Source organism: Lissotriton vulgaris, chromosome 4_1 (genome assembly GCF_964263255.1).
Source record: "Lissotriton vulgaris chromosome 4_1, aLisVul1.2, whole genome shotgun sequence".
Taxonomy (NCBI): Eukaryota; Metazoa; Chordata; class Amphibia; order Caudata; family Salamandridae; genus Lissotriton; species Lissotriton vulgaris.
This window is the reverse complement of record NC_141691.1, coordinates 1,917,952,553-1,917,970,880: the sequence shown is the minus strand read 5'-3', so window position 1 is coordinate 1,917,970,880 and position 18,328 is coordinate 1,917,952,553. Positions and strand designations below refer to the sequence as shown.

Here is an 18,328-nt window from a genome sequence, read left to right as displayed (position 1 = left end):
TCCAAAAGGGAGAATCAAGTGGAGGCCTTGTATTACCTATTGCTCAGATACCTTTACCATTGCTAAACAGTGTTAAAGTGCATCTGCACTCTGTCTAAATTGTATTGATGCTTGGTTTATCTATGATTGACTTATTTGATTTACTAGTAAGTCCATAGTTAAGGGCACTGTGTGTGCCCTGGGCCTGTAATTCAAATGCTACTAGTCAGCCTGCAGCACTGATTGTGCCACCCACATGAGTAGCCCTGTAACCATGTCTCAGGCCTGCCATTGCAGTGTTTGTGTGGGTAGTTTAGAACTGCCATGTCGACCTGTCTGGTTTGGGCACTTGCGTGGCCCAAACCTTCCCTTAGACTACATGTAAGGGTGCAGTGTATTTAAAAGGTAGGGCATGTACCAGTGTGTTTTACATGCCGTTAGTGAAATACTACTAATTTTGTTTTTCACTATTGCAAGGCCTCTCTCTGCTACAGGTTATCATTGGAGCTGCCTTGTAACCTCTTACAAGTGTAACTTCAAATTGGGAAAAGATAGAGATTTTGAGTTTGGGGTCCCTGAACTCATAATTTAAAAATACATCTTCTAGTGAAGTTAGTTTTTAAATTGAGTGTTTGAAAATGCCACTTTTAGAAAGTGTTTAAACCAAAGGGGTTCCGTCCGTTCTGGGAGCCTGGCAGGACGTCTAATACATTTTTTCAAACAAGGGGTACCGGGCCACCAATTTCAGTACTGCTAATTAATACTGCAGATTCGAAATACAACGCAAAAAATCATTGTACTTTACTTTCATATTTGTATTGATTCAACTTCATTTCAAACAACTGTTCATTACTCTTGATGCATAGGAGGAATACACATTTCATTAAGTATATCGTGCAAATCAAAATTGTATGGAAAACATTTTACAAAAACATATAATCAAAAACAAAGACATAACACTGTTGTATTTGCATCAATTAATTACACCAGTCCAAAATTTCAACAATTGCCTGTCAAAATTCAAATTCTATGTGGCACTATGACAGGCAGGCTGCGGGGAAAATTATTTTTTATAAAAGTGCGCTCTTGGGGTATGTTTCATTTATGACACCCTCACTAGAGTCCCATTCAATGTTGGTCCCTCGCAGACGATTATAGACGTGCCGACGCGTTTCCAATCCCCTTCTGCATTGGGGGATTATCATCAGGGCTTTAGACCACGGTATAATCCTGGTAACTAACAAAATAATATATAATGAGTAGCGCCCTTCTTTGCCTTTCCTTTTCAAACTTTTAAATAAAGCAACCCACTAAGTACATACCAAGAGTACCTTATAGCTTTTGTTGGGGTTCTTTTAAAGGTCCATCTTCTGTCCCTAAACACAACCAAATTGATTTTATATAGGTTTTATATAAGTTATATAAGAGGAGCACTTGTAGTGTGGGCCAGAGACCTGTATATAGCAGAAGCGAACAAACACATTTTTAACAAAGAATGGTACAGACCGCTGAGTGAAGATCCCACCCGCCTTATCGAAGAAGAGATAAAAGAAAAACTCAAATTGGGCCTGAACGAAGGAATCCTGGGACCGAAGGAGTATGACTACTTGAACAAAACTGTTCCGCGTATCCCGGTCATTTACTTCCTACCCAAAATCCACAAACACATGACAGACCCGCCTGGGAGACCGATTGTCTCCGGGTGTGAATCAATATTAGAGCCAGTGGCAAAATATGTTGACATTTTCTTGAAGCAGTTCATCAACCAAATACCCTCATATTTGCGAGACACTACGGACTTCTTGAATAAAATTGAAGGTCAACCGTTCAACAGTAATTAGCAGTGGCTAGTGTCCTTCGACGTAACTTCACTTTATACACAAATCCCCCAGGACGAAGCGCTAGAAGCCATGGAGTTTTATCTTGAAACTCGTACAACACCACACCGAGTCCCGACAGCTTTCAACTTAGATCTGGCTCGAATTGCATTGAAGCGAATGGACATAATATCGAATGGACAGAATATAGACTACAAAAATATAGAATGAACAGAATATAGACTACAAAAATATAGAATGGACAGAATATAGACTACAAAAATATAGAATGGACAGAATATAGACTACAAAAATGTCGAATTTGAGGTAAGTTAATATCAATTTTTAAAGTGTTTTTTATGTTAGTATATGTTTGAAAAGTGTATATTTATTTTATTATTTATATTAATTATTTTTATGGTATTTCATTTTTGAGTAATATAATTTTGTAGCGGGTTGTGGGTTTATAGGGGAATAGGGTGGGAAGTAATTTAATTATAATTAATTAAATATGTTAATTTATTGGTATTTATTTTGAATTCATTATTAATTAATTATTGGTAATTAATTAAAATTAATAGATTAATTGATAAATATGTTAATTTTAGTAATTTATTTTCAGTAGTGGGTTGTGGGTTTATAGGGAAATAGGGTGGGAAGTAATGTAATTATAATTAATTAAATATGTTAATTTATTTATTGGTATTTATTGTGAAATAATTGTTAATTAATTATTAATTGGTAATTAAGTAAAATATAATGGGTAAATAATTTTAATTAATTTATTAATTGATAATTATGTTAATTTTATTAATTTAGTTTCTGTAGTGGGTTGTGGGTTTATAGGGGAATAGGGTGGGGAGTAATTTAATTGTAAGTAATTCTAATTTTAATGTTTTTTTATTTTATCAAATTTTTAATTATTTTCTAATTGTTAATAATGTATTGTTAATTGGTAAATAATTTGTATTAGTAGGTAATTATTTTTATTAATTAATTTTTATTTGCATTTTTAATTGATTAATATATTATATAAAATTGTTAAGTATTTTAATTAATTTGTAATTGGTATTATTATTTATTTTATTTTTATTTACATATGAAGTATTTACTTTCTCTACTGTTGCACTCTCTGGAGTTGAAATAGTAATTTTTACCCCCACGCTTTCTAACGCTTTCCCTACTATTGCACTCTCTGGAGTGTAAATAGTAATTTTACCTCTACGCTATCCAACGCTTTCCCTACTGTTGCACTCTCTGGAGTGTAAATAGTAATTTTACCTCTAACCTATCCAACGCTTTCCCTACTGTTGCACTCTCGGGAGTGGGAATAGTAATTTCTACCCCTACGCATCCAACTCTTTCCCTACTGTTGCACTCTCTGGAGTGGGAATAGTAATTTTTACCCCTACGCTATCCAACGCTTTCCCTACTGTTGCACTCTCTGGAGTGGGAATAGTAATTTTTACCCCTACGCTATCCAACGCTTTCCCTACTGTTGCACTCTGTGGAGTGGGAATAGTAATTTTTACCCCTACGCTATCCAATGCTTTCCCTACTGTTGCACTCTCTGGAGTGGGAATAATAATTTTTACCCCTACGCTATCCAACGCTTTCCCTACTGTTGCACTCTCTGGAGATGGAATAGTAATTTTTACGTAAACAACAACACTTGAAAAAAGGGAGTCTAAGGGCAAGTTTAACGACTAACAAGGTATACGCCCCAAGCCATACATCAAAACACCGAATTATACCGGGGAGTCAGAGAAGGTAGTTGTTCACCATGGTTCAAAAAACTAATACCATACATATAACACCCGTGGGAGCACACCATGCAAACACCTAGGTGAAACTGGCCGAGTTAGGGCTCAAGGGCATCTGGAAAAAAATCCCATCAGCAGCCACACTGTACCGCCCTCTTTAACATCACTTGGGTTCTCCTTGCCCAGGAGACAAAACAAAACGGCCGGTCAGATGTTACCATGACCGATTGTAGATGAAAAAACATGTGAGAGGGAGGTAATATATGTGTTAAGTGTTGGCAGATGAAAAAAGCAGTGTGAAGTGAGGAGTGAAATAGTGAGGGGTTGTAAAATTAGGTAAACTGGGTAGAAGTAAACAATTTATTAGTGTCTCCCAGTCCCTAACGCTAAAATATAAGTGCAAATGCGGGTTTGAAATAATATCCACAATCAGTAGTGGTCAACATGTTTCTGCATATCAAGAAAAGGTTTTCATGCATTCTTCAGGACCTGTTATTTCAGAACTACTGCTTTTCGTGAAAAAGGTGTTTTTAACAAAAGATATCACCTGTAGATTCAGGTTATGTGCTCAACCACATACTGTTATTGCACCGTACCAGGAGAATGAAATCCAAGGAAACAACAAAGATAAACAGAAAAACATGAAAATTTCATATTAATCAAACAAAAGGTTTTGCGTCACAGTATTATAATCGCAAATACTTCGAAAAGAGGTTCAAAGCACTCACCCCAAGTTGGTGGTTGAGGCGCTTCACCCCACCTGGCTGCGGCTCAGGTATGAGGAGCACCGCTCTAAATTTGAGAAGATGAATTAAAAGAGAGGAGGTAATCAAGGCTCAGTAAGAACAACCATAGAGTGATATATGGGTTTATAATGAACATTCACTGCTTCTACCCATCCCACAGACACAGATATGGACCAGTATGTTATTGGTGTTTGTCAATAGAGAGAATATCTTGAAACAATTGCCACTAATGGTGAAAAGGCAATCGTATACACAACATGTAATCATTCTTGCTAGACAGGTATTATAATGACAAAACCATAAGGCTCTCGCCCATTGCGGTCTGAGTAGTTCTGAACCTGGTTTGTGTCCACGGTCTATTTGTCCCAATGTTTATGCTAGTTGATTTGCAGGTTTGGGGACAAACTGAACACGCCCCACAGGGATGGTGGCCCTGTACAGGCGGCAAATCCCACAGTGTGCCCACCTGTCTAGGTTCTTTATTCCGTGGACGTGTATGGACTAACTGGTCCTTAAGGTTCTGTCCTCTTTTGAATGCAAAAAGTGGCAACGGGATATCATCACCCCCTGTGTTCAGAATAGACCAATGTTTTTTTACGATCTTCTGAACTTGATTAGATCTACTGTTGAATGTGTTGACAAAGGTGATACGATTAGTCTTTTCTTTGGGTGGATGTATCTCCAACAGAGATTCCCTATTGTCACGTGATTCTAACTGCGGTAACAATTGCATAAACACGGCGTTTGTTTGAGCGCCGGTGCCCCCCCCAGACAGCTCAGACGACTGTCAGGAGACATCGACGGACAGGTAAACCGTGCACAACCGGCATGCCCTTAACTCACATGGTTGTGCCTTTTCGACGGCTAGTTTATAATTATTAACAGCCTAGCGCAAGTTTACTATTTTCACATAGCAGCGCCAGCACAATGATTTGTACGTCCGAGACCGGAATGCCACTAACACGCTGGGCTGTGTTCTCCTTTGTACAAAAGATCATGACGGCGAGTTCACCACTCGTAATAACCTAGCGCAAATTTATGATTCTAAACATCGTAGTGCCAGCGATGCTCGGAACTCTGTTAATACGAGCATGATTTGGTTTTAACTACCCCAAACGGCGTAATGCTTATTCACCACCTTAAATAGCACAACAGGAACACGACATTGGGTACTCAGAACGCAATGGGCGAGAGCCTTATGGTTTTGTCATTATAATACCTGTCTAGCAAGAATGATTAAATGTCGTGTATACGATTGCCTTTTCACCATTAGTGGCAATTGTTTCAAGAGATTCTCTCTATTGACAAACACCAATAACATACTGGTCCTTATCTGTGTCTGTGGGATGGGTAGAAGCAGTGAATGTTCATTAGAAACCCATATATCACTCTATGGTTATTCTTACTGAGCATGATTACCTCCTCTCTTTTAATTCATCTTCTCAAATTTAGAGCGGTGCTCCTCATACCTGAGCCGCAGCCAGGTGGGGTGAAGCGCCTCAACCACCAACTTGGGGTGAGTGCTTTGAACCTCTTTTCGAAGTATTTGCGATTATAATACTGTGACGCAAAACCTTTTGTTTGATTAATATGAAATTTTCATGTTTTTCTGTTTATCTTTGTTGTTTCCTTGGATTTCATTCTCCTGGTACGGTGCAATAACAGTATGTGGTTGAGCACATAACCTGAATCTACAGGTGATATCTTTTTTTAAAAACACCTTTTTCACGAAAAGCAGTAGTTCTGAAATAACAGGTCCTGAAGAATGCATGAAAACCTTTTCTTGATATGCAGAAACATGTTGACCACTACTGATTGCGGATATTATTTCAAACCCGCATTTGCACTTATATTTTAGCGTTAGGGACTGGGAGACACTAATAAATTGTTTACTTCTACCCAGTTTACCTAATTTTACAACCCCTCACTATTTCACTCCTCACTTCACACTGCTTTTTTCATCTGCCAACACTTAACACATATATTACCTCCCTCTCACATGTTTTTTCATCTACAATCGGTCACGGTAACATCTGACCGGCCGTTTTGTTTTGTCTCCTGGGCAAGGAGAACCCAAGTGATGTTAAAGAGGGCGGTACAGTGTGGCTGCTGATGGGAATTTTTTCCAGATGCCCTTGAGCCCTAACTCGGCCAGTTTCACCTAGGTGTTTGCATGGTGTGCTCCCACGGGTGTTATATGTATGGTATTAGTTTTTTGAACCATGGTGAACACCTACCTTCTCTGACTCCCAGGTATAATTTGGTGTTTTGATAGTAATTTTTACCCCTACGCTATTCAACGCTTTCCCTACTGTTGCACTCTCTGGAGTGGGAAGATGAATTTTTACCCCTACGCTATCCAACGCTTTCCCTACTGTTGCACTCACTGGAGTGGTAATTGTAAATTTGACCCTTTCCGCTATCCTACGGTAACAATATTGTAATTGTTTTATTAATATTACGTTTATATATATATATATATATATATATATATATGTATATATATATATATATATATATATATGTATTAACAAATCAATTTGTATGTTTTTTTTAACTTACATTAATTATTTATTAATTTTAAGGTTATTTAAGTATTTTAAGTATGTTTAAGTTCATTATATTTATTATTTCATTAATTTTTAATTAATTTAAAGCATTGAAAAAAATTCGAGATTATGACTAACTATATTTTTCACATCGATATTTTTGATTTGATATTTTTGTACTTACCTGTTTGGAGATAGGAGGTCGATATTTTGGCATTCTATATTTTTGCCTCGATATTTTGGTAGGTCAATATTTTGGCATTCTATATTATGTCAGTGATCTGTGCATACTTGTAAAACACATTTATCCAAATTTACTAAGTGGAAGACATGCAGCCACAGATTTTGTTACAGCCCCGAAGTCCTTTTCCACCTAGTACACCCCTAAGTTTATAAGTAAAGTGAATATAAGCAGGACAAAGGCCATTACTCCAAGATCTACAGTGGAGAGATGCCTAAAAAGCTGTGTTTGCAAAACGCGTATGCGTTAATACCTGCATCAAAGTAAGAAAGGTTATTTAAAAATGAGAGTTTTCTCTTCACTCTCTGAGTCAAAGATGACTCAAAAAATTTAAAAAATGTGTCGGAAATGCCTAGAAACAAGATTATTAGATGGTCATTCGACACATGATGAAATGGCTTTAACATGCTCAGATCACAGGATAAACAATGGGCCACATGTTTCATTGCCAAAAACAATTTCCTCAGGGCAAGAGGACAGGCTGACACTCAACAGTACACTTCACCTAATGAGGAAGGGGAAACAGAACAAAAAGATAAGTGATCAGTGCAATATTTATAATCCAAATCTTGTAACCTATGCAGGTGTGTCAAATGAGTGAAGAAAATAGTTTCTAAATTTATATTTACCACATCACCACCAAGGCCTACCACTGCTCAAAAAGGTTCAATTGATGAGTCTTTTGCAAGTACATTGAGCCTCGTACAGAACAAATGGTTGCACTTAATCAGGAGCCCAACCAAGGACCAATTCGCCAAATAAAAAGTATCTGAATGTGGATTATGACCATAGGTGTAACAAACTGGTTATGTGCTAGGTGGAAAAGATGTCAAGAAAGGCTGATAACTTCCAATCTAGCACAGAAAACCACACCACCAGTGAGAAGAAACAACCAGCCTCTTTTCAGGGATCACTATTAATGTTCACCCCTAAACCAATCTTACTGTGAAACAGAGCTAGATTAGATTGTGCCATGGGAATAGACTCTGGTCATATATTAAGCAGTCATGGTAAACGCCAGCAGAGCCACCATTGTAGAAAGACACCATCTTGGTGTCCGTCTAGGGGAGAACTCACCATAAGAGATACAATAAAAGGCGTTCATGTGATAGACCAGCGTCTGCTTAGGAGCCTGAAAGACATACACTATAGAACTGGTAGTAATACCTAAGTTCTAACCGCCAAAATAAATGTGGCCATCAACCTCCGCAGACCACCCACCCCTGGAAAGGAAAATAAACTGACCAGCGGAGAAGGCAACCAAAACAGCAATCTCACTTTCCTAGAGTAATAGTAACTGCCAACAACCTAATTGAGTGCCCGAGAGTGCAACAGCATAAAGAGGATACCACATCACTGGTGCCAGAGTAGAGAGTTCTGTGATCCTGCAGAAGGAGCCTCTTGGACGGGCACACTTAGTATTTATATCCTGGGGTCATTAAGAATGAGTTTGGCATCTAGTTCAGAGGGGAGGGGTCCGAGGTGAAATGTGCCTAGGATGCTCAGCATCTGGTGCTGTGGAGGAGAACCTAAGAAGGGCCATCTTAAGGATTTTGGGGGCCCTAGGACAAACATGTTCCAGGGAGGTCTGTTCAGAACCAATTTGGATTTTTGATCCAAATTCAGCTCTAACAATCCCTCTTTGTTATGTTATGTTACTTTAAATTTATAAAGCCTGCAAATACCAAATGGTGTCTTGGCGCTAGCAGTACTGAGCGAGCTCGGGTCTTTATTTGTTGAATAGCCAGGTTTTGAGAGCTGTCCTGAAGGATGTCAGAGAAGGGAGAGTTCTGATGGAAATGGGGAGGCTATTCCAGAACTTCATAGCCCTCACTGTGAAGCTCCTGCCACCCCAGTTGGGAGGTAGCATCAGTTTCGCCCTTTCCGAACAAAGGCATCTATTTGGAGAATACCAGTGCAGGGACCGCCTCAAGAAGTGAGGACAGGTACCATGAAGTGCCTTATATGTAATGCATAGGGCCTTAAAATTAATGCAACTCCTAACTGGAAGCGAGTGCAGCTTCTGAAGATGCTTTCATACTGATTGATACTTGGGGATCCCTAGCAGAAGCCGTGCAGTGGCATTCTAAATCATCGGAAGCTTATGTAACTTCTTCTCGGGCATGCAGAGATATAGTCCATTGCAATAGTCCAGTTTGGCAAGAACTAGAGATGTAACCACAATTTTCCTACTATCTGCTGGAATAAAAGGTAGGATTTTTTTAATCACCTTAAGTAAAAAGAAACTAGATGAGGAGACGGCATTGACATGTGCCTCAAAGTTCAATTTGTCATCAGTAATCACTACCAGATTCTTTGCTTTGGGAGCTTGGATGGGTACTGCCCCCAATTCGTCCAGTCACCAGATCTGCGACCAACTTGGGGAGTAGTTACCGAAAAGGATTATCTCAGTTTTTCCCGAGTTCAGCCTGAGGCAGTGTGAGCTCATCCATGAGCTGACTGCCAGCATACAATCCCTAAATCTTTTAACTGGCAGCATGCTTTTTTTTAAGACGGACAAGATGATTTGAGTGTTTTCCGCACAAGATGTCAATGCCAATTTGAAGGGTCTGATTTGCGCTGCTAATTCTAACACGTAAATATTAAAAAGAGTAGGGCTCATTGAGGAGCCTTGTGGGACCCCACAAGGAAGAACAAAGGAAATGGATTCGTAGCTGCCCAAGGCAACCTATTGTGTTCTGCGAGATAAAAAGGAAGAAACTAATTCTTGTGCATTATCCGTGATACCAGGAGTATTCTGACGGTTGAGTAACAGGTTTTGTCGACCGTGTCGAATGCTTCTGAAAGGTCGATCAAGATAAGGGCTGCAGCATCTTTTGCCAGATCACTGACAGTGCACAGATACACTGGTCCAAATGTGTTTTCATCTAATGATCAGGGATAATGATGAGTGATTTTGGTATTGTTGTACAGCAGCAACTCACTAATATTATTGTAAATAATCTCTGTGAAAACCTCCCACTTCTCATATATGAGGTCCTGTTTTGATCTACAAGAAACTTTTTTTTATGGATGTTGCATGGTGTTGGTGAACATAAACACAATAATTCTATGCAAAATGTCTGTAATATACACCCTCACATCACCAACATCAAACATAAATTAAAAGAAAACGGTATTTAAAACAATCTGTGTAAGAATTATTAAAGACCAGCAGGGCAATACTCTATGCAGAAGAGAGCTGGCTCTATCAGCGGCCCCTTGAAATGCTGGGTACCTGAGCCACCGTCCACTTTGCCCAAGCATTAAAATGTCACTGATCCAAAGGTACTGTGCCTTGGGAACCTTCGTCCAGTGCCTTACGCATCTGCCATCTCTTATCATCTTCTTGGAATCTCTTTGGCCAGCCTGCACATACCAGGCCTGCCTTTTGTGGTGCAAGGAGGTACAAGCAGCACAAACACAAGCAAGTTTTTTCCTCTGTTTGCTAAACAAATCTATCTGATTTAGTCTGGTTTGCCCGCGGACCTTTGACAGAGTTTAACTATAATTTAGTTTTGAGTATGGATTAAAAAAATATGTTTTTCTTTTGATTCGTGATTTAGCTCTTCTTTTCAACAAACTCCACTTAAGAATTACAAAGAGGGTGTTTTCAAAGGAGGCAGCTCCAAGAGCCACCAAACGCCAAAGTGGTGCCCATTAAAAAAAATATATAATCAAGTCTACCATTTGATCCTAATACCCTCCCAACCAACTCAGTACATTTAAGTAAGACTGATGCTACCAAAGTGCTTTGAACTCTGTGAGCGATCCATAACTTTTGTATCATCCTATAAGTGACATTTTTATGTTCCTTATTTCTCGAGATTTTGTTGCTTGTGTTCGCCCTGTTTTTCTGTTGTATTTTGTGTGGGCGCATGGCCATCACGTGATGCAAAGTTCTTGGTCCTGCTGCTATATTTGGTGAGGGCCTCCTAAAATGTCACCTATGCCAGCTGCCTCACAAGTATACAATGGAGTCTGGCCAAATTAGTGCCATGTGTGGGGTGCGCCCCTCTCCCCAGCCCTGCAATGCAGAGCTTCAGAGCGTGAGGTATGCTTTTACTGCTGTATGTGGAATTTGTTTTCTGAAATGGATGTGTGATTTTCTGTAATTGTACTTTATTTGCTCAGCACTGATTTGGTGTTAAATGTGTATATTTTGCAAAATTTGAGGCTCTCCCAAAAATTTGAGCTCTCCTGTTACGTCCTTTATCGCCTAAAATATTAAAACAGTAATGACTTGGGGCCTGATTTGGATCTTGGCAGACAAGATACTCCATCACAAACGCTGTATTACAAGTTCCACAGGATATAATGGAATTCAATCTTACTGTTGCTCCCCTCCCTTGCACTTGGTCAACAAACATTATCGTCCCTATTTTTAAAAAGAGCGATCGTTCTCAACCAAGCTGTTACAGACCAATCTCCCTCATCGATAATACGCTAAAAATTCTTGGCAGGATCTTATATAATAAGATTCTGTGCTGGACCGAGGACAATGGCATTTTGGAACGCTGCCAATTAGGTTTCCGCAATAGGAGCGGAACCATTGAGCAGTGTCTCAATCTAAACCTAATTCTGGGGAAATACAATATTGCACGTAGATCGCCAGTCTATCTCGCCTTCATGGACCTGTCCTCTGCGTTCGATTTTGTCAATAGATCGAAACTCTGGACAGCCCTCTTGAATTACGGCTTAGACAAGCTTCTCGTGCATTTCCTGGCTTACTTGCACAAAGATGTGAACGCTTGTGTCAGAATTGGCCAGGGGGGCGAAGTAACAAATACTTTTAAAGTCCAAAGAGGGGTTAGACAAGGTTGTGTCCTAGCCCCTCTTCTTTTTATTATTTATATTAATGACCTTCATAAAACCCTTATCCCTCTTTCCTATGATGTCCCGGAAATTATGGGCAATTCCCTCCCCGTTCTGCTCTACGCAGATGGCGCGGTCCTTATGGGCCGCACTCCGAATGCTTTACGCATCTTGGTGAAGGGATTTGTCGATTATATGGAGTCTCTCGACTTAAAAAACAACTTCAAGAAATCCTTTATTATGTCTTGTGGCCCTAATAAACGACAGTTAGGTAGTATTTCGGTAGGCGCAGACAAACTGTGGTCCACTAATAGTTTTCCTTATTTAGGGGTGGTCTTTGCTGCGAACAACTCCTGGACTGAGCACATTGCCCACTCCAGGGGTAGGTTCTCAGAGGCCATCAATTCAATCCTTAGCCTACCTAGTTCTAAACACACTGGCACCTTATCTGCTATCTTAAAAATGTATAAAGCCCAGTGTACCCCCGTTGCCACTTATGGCGCGGAGGTTTGGGGTGTGGCCAAGTGTGGACCCATACAATTGAAAGAGTATAGATTCCTCAGGAAGACGCTCTGTGTTCCTATCTCTACTACACAATATGTCTGTCACAAGGAGTTAAATTTTAATTTCATCGAGGACTTCATTCGTGCTCGCCCTGCCCTGCTTTGACTTTCTATTTGGAAGAACCCGGCGGCATCACTTACCAGGGATATTATTACTGACTGTCGGAACTGTGATAAATGTCTGGATATTCCCTGGCTCTCTGGAGTGTATAATAGTCTCTGTAGCATTAATTAAGCGAATGTTTTTACTAAGTATATTGTTGATAATCTCCCACACAAAAATGAAATAAGAAATGCCCTATACACACTGTATGATGAAGAAAGATCAAACTGGGAATCTCTTAAGATCACTGTTTCCACATATCTGGCTTTTGATTTTTTAACTTCGCCTATGCCTCACTATCTGACACTTCCCATGAGCCACTGGGTGCGGGGACTATTATTCCGCCTAAGGGCAGGCTCAATTAAATTTGCACTTTGTTTCCCCCTTGGCCACCAGAAAGAATTTGATTCCTTGCCTTGTCCGTGTGATGGCTTGAGTGGTCAATCTGTGTTGCATTTTGTATTCCTTTGTAAATTTTATATGAAATATATTAAATGGTTTTTAATTCCGTATTTTGAAAAACTTTAGCCTATTAGCTTGGAAAATGCATATCTAATGATATTAACTATGGATAACGATGAACTCATATTTCGCACTAGCACTTTTTTGCGTTCAGCCGTCCAAGCTAGACAGACTATGCTTGACCCATGAATTTGTATGTATTATGTGAATTTTTGATGCTTATTTTAACTGTTTTGTGATTTTTTCTTTTTTCCTTTCCTTATGTATTTGTACTTGTATGGATACTTTGTTATCCAAATAAAGTTCTTATTGAATTGAATAATGGAATTGTCATTTGGCAAACAGGATATCCGTCACATTTGTGACGGAATAACCCTGTCCGGCAAACTCTTAATCAGGCCCTTCATCTCCAGACCCAGATTTATTGGACTAGGGCTTTTAGATTGTGAGCTCTTATAAACGTATATGCAGCTGATAGCAGTTTATTGTAAGAGCTGTTTCTCTTAATATGAATGTGACTCCATATGCGCCCACAGTATATCTGGAAGACAGACAGATTTCACTCCTCCTCCATCTCTCAATGGACTCAATATTAACAATAGGCGGTTGTTCTCCAAGTTACTGAAAGTGTGCTGGTATTTTTAGGTCAAGCCTGGGCAGCACATACGCTGCTCTGCCAAGCATGCTGTATTTTCGAGTACGGACTTGAAACTACACCCACTCTCTGCCCATATTTTTCATTGGCTAGTGTCATTGACCTTTGTAAATGCTGGCTTCTGATTCGCCAATAGGCTTGTAAATCTCTCCTTAGTACCGCCTTGTCTTCATTGTGTAACCTCCCTGGAGGACTGCCCCTTTTACTTCTGTTACACAGTATGTCTTATTTAGTCTGTAAGCACTGTTTACTTCAATGAGTTTCTCCTACTGCAGACAGGACATGCTTTCCTGCAACATTCAACGAGCCATGCTGGCTTTCACTTTCCAAGCAGCCCGGTCCAATGGTGGAGGCTTCTTTGAAATTAAATTGGTCTTGCATTTACAAGAGTTTGAGCTATTAGCATTGTAAATGACAATGCCTTTTATTTATTTGTTAATTATCAAAACAGATATATGAAATTAATTGTCATTTACAGTGCAATAGCTTAAACTCTCGGAAATGGTAGACCTATTGCATTGCAAATGCTTGTTACCACTTGTGTCTACTATGAAAATATAACATCTGAATAACACAGTCTTCTGCATCTTCTGTGGGTTTGTGTTCAGGTCATGATTCTGATGCTGAATTTGAAAATAGTTCAAAGGAAGATGAGAAAGAAAGGACATCAAAGAAGCTGCGAGTGCAAAGAACAGAGAAAGTTTCATCCACGAGGGAATCCGATCAAATTCCAGGAGCTAAGAAGCCTATCATCTCCGTTGTTTTGACAGCTCATGAAGCTATTCCAGGTAATAACTGCACCTGTAGAAAAAAAACCTTAAGAACGTTTTATATTTCCTCACAGTAGTGCATCTGTTCAAAGTCACTTTGTCATCATAGCCTTTCAATGGTTCTGGAACCATATTAAGACAGGGAGTGCTGACCAGTGACATCAACTCACAAAATCCAAATGCTGCTGAAAGAGCAATGTATTTAATGAGGGTTTCCGTTTAGGGCAAGGGTGGAGTAGAATGCGATGTAAAAGTGGACTTTGGAGCCCATGCTAACAAAAATATGCCTAAATGTGGTGTGTAGGATAAAGTCCTGAAGTTTGCACCTGTATCATGATTCCAACATGTGAGAAACTACTGCTGTTTTTCTCCAGGCAAAACTTTGGGAAATACTGCAACAGTCGGAATTTTGCCGTTCAGAACAGTGGGAAATGTGTTTTTAGGATGTTATTCCACATTTCGAGATATCGAAATCACAGTGGCTTGTTAATTCCACTCATGTTGAATTGCACACCAAGTTGTAACGGGTACGATATTACCGTCTCAAATACCATGAGCCTCATAATAACACTACTATGTTTAAATGTTGCTAACATTTTTTTAAATTAGCCCTACACTATCACACTCTTCTGCGCTCAATCGAGGTTTTCATTTAGTCAGGTTGCTAAATACCTTCACTCTGCAGGCTCCAGCCTCCATCCTCCAGGAAATTCCATTAACCAATTCCAGCACTACTCTCGCCAGCAAGAGCAGCGCCAGGATTGGTTAGAGCGTCCTGGCTGGATGCTCCTTCAGGCCCTTTTGACCTGTGCCTCGTCTCCACCCAGCTGTCTAAGAAAGCTGAGTGGCAAACTGCAAATTGCGCATGTCAGTTTGGCCGGCTCAAAAGAGTCGACCAAACTGACATGCTTACTTTGGAGGGTCCATCTTGCTCCTCCAGTCCTATATGCTACAAATCAGCAGCAGAAGAGGACACACCCCCATTTATCCCAGCTGGAGGCTGCTGCTCGCTAAACTGGAAAAAAAATGGCAATGAAATAATTTTGTTGCTATTTTATTTTTCATGTTTAGCACTGCTGCAGTGGGCTGGGGGAGGGGAGAGTGATACTCCCACGCCCTCTTGAAGAAACCTCTGCCGCTGTGCAAGACAAACCTAGGAAGGCCTCTATTGCCAATTTTCAGCTTGTGTGCCCGCTACAGATGTGTTTTTCTGGCACTTTGTACATTTTGTAGCCAGAAGCGTTGACAATATAAGATCAGATTTTGACCCCTTTCCAGTTCATATCCTGTAGTCCAGATACTCTGGAGAAGATGTCTAACTTCTAAATTATGTCTGGAAAAGTCCAATGAACAAGGGATCTTTTAGTGAAACCATTATATGGATCTTAGTCAGTCAAAAATGTTTATTCGATGTTGAACCCAAATAAATAATCACAAGGAACGCATTAAAACATCACAATGTAAAACATAAGATATAAAATAATAAAACCTAATTGACAAATAATTACAGCAAAATTCAGGTACGGATGTTATTGCAGACATCTCTGCTACAGTGCGACAGTAATCCCTCAAGTATCAGATATCAAAATTCAATGGAGATAAACATCATATTACATTGCAACAGGTCCAAATATATTAAAATCCATATTATCTAATGAGAACAAGGTGGGGTTAAAACTTGATTACTGATGCTGCTGCCAAATTTTCTTCTGACGTGCCACATAGATACGAGGAATCTAGACATACTATGTGCCATGGTCCATCTGGTGTCCCATCTCAAGAATGCAACAAGATTGCAACAGTATAGTTTGGGCTTACTAAGCACTTTTCAAACAACCTTGACAAAATCGGTTTCTCCTGCTCCTTAGATATATGCTGTTCAAGCATTGGGAACGGTTTATGTGATGCATGCTTCTGGGTGAACTCCAAGGTGCCAAAATTGGCTAGAGTGGAAAAGCGATTCCTTACATCCTTGGTCTATTTGCCCTAGAGTACTCCATCTATACCCCTCCAGGTGGATATGGGGATATGGGGCTTAAGTGCATTGTGCAGAAAGTTAAAATGAGGCAACTGCTTTATTGGAGGCGAATTTTGAATACAGAGGAACTAACTTCCTATAGAATGGCACTTGAGGGGGGCATTGCAGTGAACTCCTCCTGTGACCTTCCCTGGCTGATTTCCCTAATCAGATCTAAACGCCTTACATGTGGTAGCACTATGGGAAACCCCAAGGGAGGCCTGCCGTTATAGTGAGGAGAGCTACATCTGTCTTTAATGTCTTTTAGTCCTTCTGCAAAATGGTCAGCACTTGAATGCTGTGCCTAGGCAGCAGAGGTCCTAAGGGAGTTCGGTCTGCTCAACTTTACTGTTGACCTTAAATATTAAATCCATAAGAGTAGGAAGGAGGCTCGGTTATTAATGATTCACCTGCTAGGTTTCTGTGACTTCACATAGCTCAGAAAACAGAATGTTAAACAAACATTGAATCAACTTCACGTTTCCATTTCCATCAACCTGTGTGCGGAGTGAGTGGACATGCACTCACAGTAAAATGTGGCAGCTTCCTCCCTGTGACCCCGTCTGCTGCCCGAGGTAACATTGAGTCTATTTCTCTTTTCGAGGAGAGTCCCCCTCCCCCCCAGGATGTTACCGCCCAATGGCGTATGTTTTCGTCCCAGTGCCTATATGGGCCGGGATGCCCGCCACCCCTCCCAACACCAATTCCCCAAGGGAGGAGACAGACACAGGTTTGAACTTTTGGAAGGCGGGGCTGGGGGGGCCTCACCCCCCCGGCCGTATTTATTAAAATATGAAACAAAATTTAAAACTTTAAATTAAAACGTTTCATGAATCATGTACAAATTCAACTTCAATTACATTTTGATGAAGACAAGTTTTTGGCTAACCTTAACAAATCTCTAATACAAAGGTTTCCTAGCCGAGTCTAGCATCCTGAAAATGCATAACATTCCGAATCTGTACAACCTAGCATTAAGGTCTTAACCGGTGTCAGATCCCTATTACCAAATTCCCGCCCTCACGGTGTGAGTGGCGCATGCGCAGAGGACTTTACCCTCGCAGCCAACTGTAACTTCCCTTGTCGTGGGGGCCCCCTTTCACTCGACGCCATGCTAAGGTCGTCCGAGTTCCCGTGCGAGGTATCCGTAAGAAGGACAGCGTGGACTTCCCCACACTCTCTTCCGCCGGAGCGGATATCCGCCCCCCGGGAAATTCGTGGGAGGGGCATATAGCCGTCTCCCCCTGGGAGGGGCCTATGGCCGTCTCCCCCTGGGCGACCCATCCGTAGTGGGTGCCGCCCCCCCATGGGAGGGGCCAATGGCCACCTCCCCCTGGGCGCTCCCATCCATAATGGGTGGCGCCCCCCCTAGGGACCTTGAAATCACTGCTCACCGATCATGACCTTACCGCCCGACCAAAAAATAAATACGACTGTTGTTTTACCTACTAAGGAAAGAAAATTAAGCCTAAATCTGTAACAGCTTGACAATTCAGCGACTTTGACATTGCTACCCAGGGAAAAAGGTCCTAAAGCACAAAACACAATTTTACGGACTCCATTCCTTTACGTTTCTACAAAGGGAAAAAAGGCCTACAAGCGTATATTCAATCAAAGGCATACATTTACGATGCAAAATTGACTGTATCTTTTTATTACATTCAAATAATCCACAAACAATTACTTTATTCCACAAACTTTGATGAAGTGCCGCTTGTTCCTTAGAGGGCTCACGAGCGACGAGTGGTGCAGCCTTCAGAGCAGAGGAACAAGAGGAAGCTTCATTGTATTCCCGCGCTATTTATCCATCAACGGGAGGGCGGGGGCCCGCTTCGGGTACGCCCATCC

General features: G+C 40.6%; 1 protein-coding gene across 1 annotated transcript in view; it reads left to right on the top strand.

Annotated features, from left to right (window-relative positions):
- ZFAT (zinc finger and AT-hook domain containing) overlaps nt 1-18,328 on the top strand; it is a 933,238-nt gene that overhangs the window by 263,838 nt on the left and 651,072 nt on the right. The window contains exon 4 of the mRNA XM_086966254.1: nt 14,302-14,481. Coding sequence (XP_086822380.1) covers nt 14,302-14,481 — 180 coding nt within the window. The remainder of the gene's footprint in view (nt 1-14,301; nt 14,482-18,328) is intronic.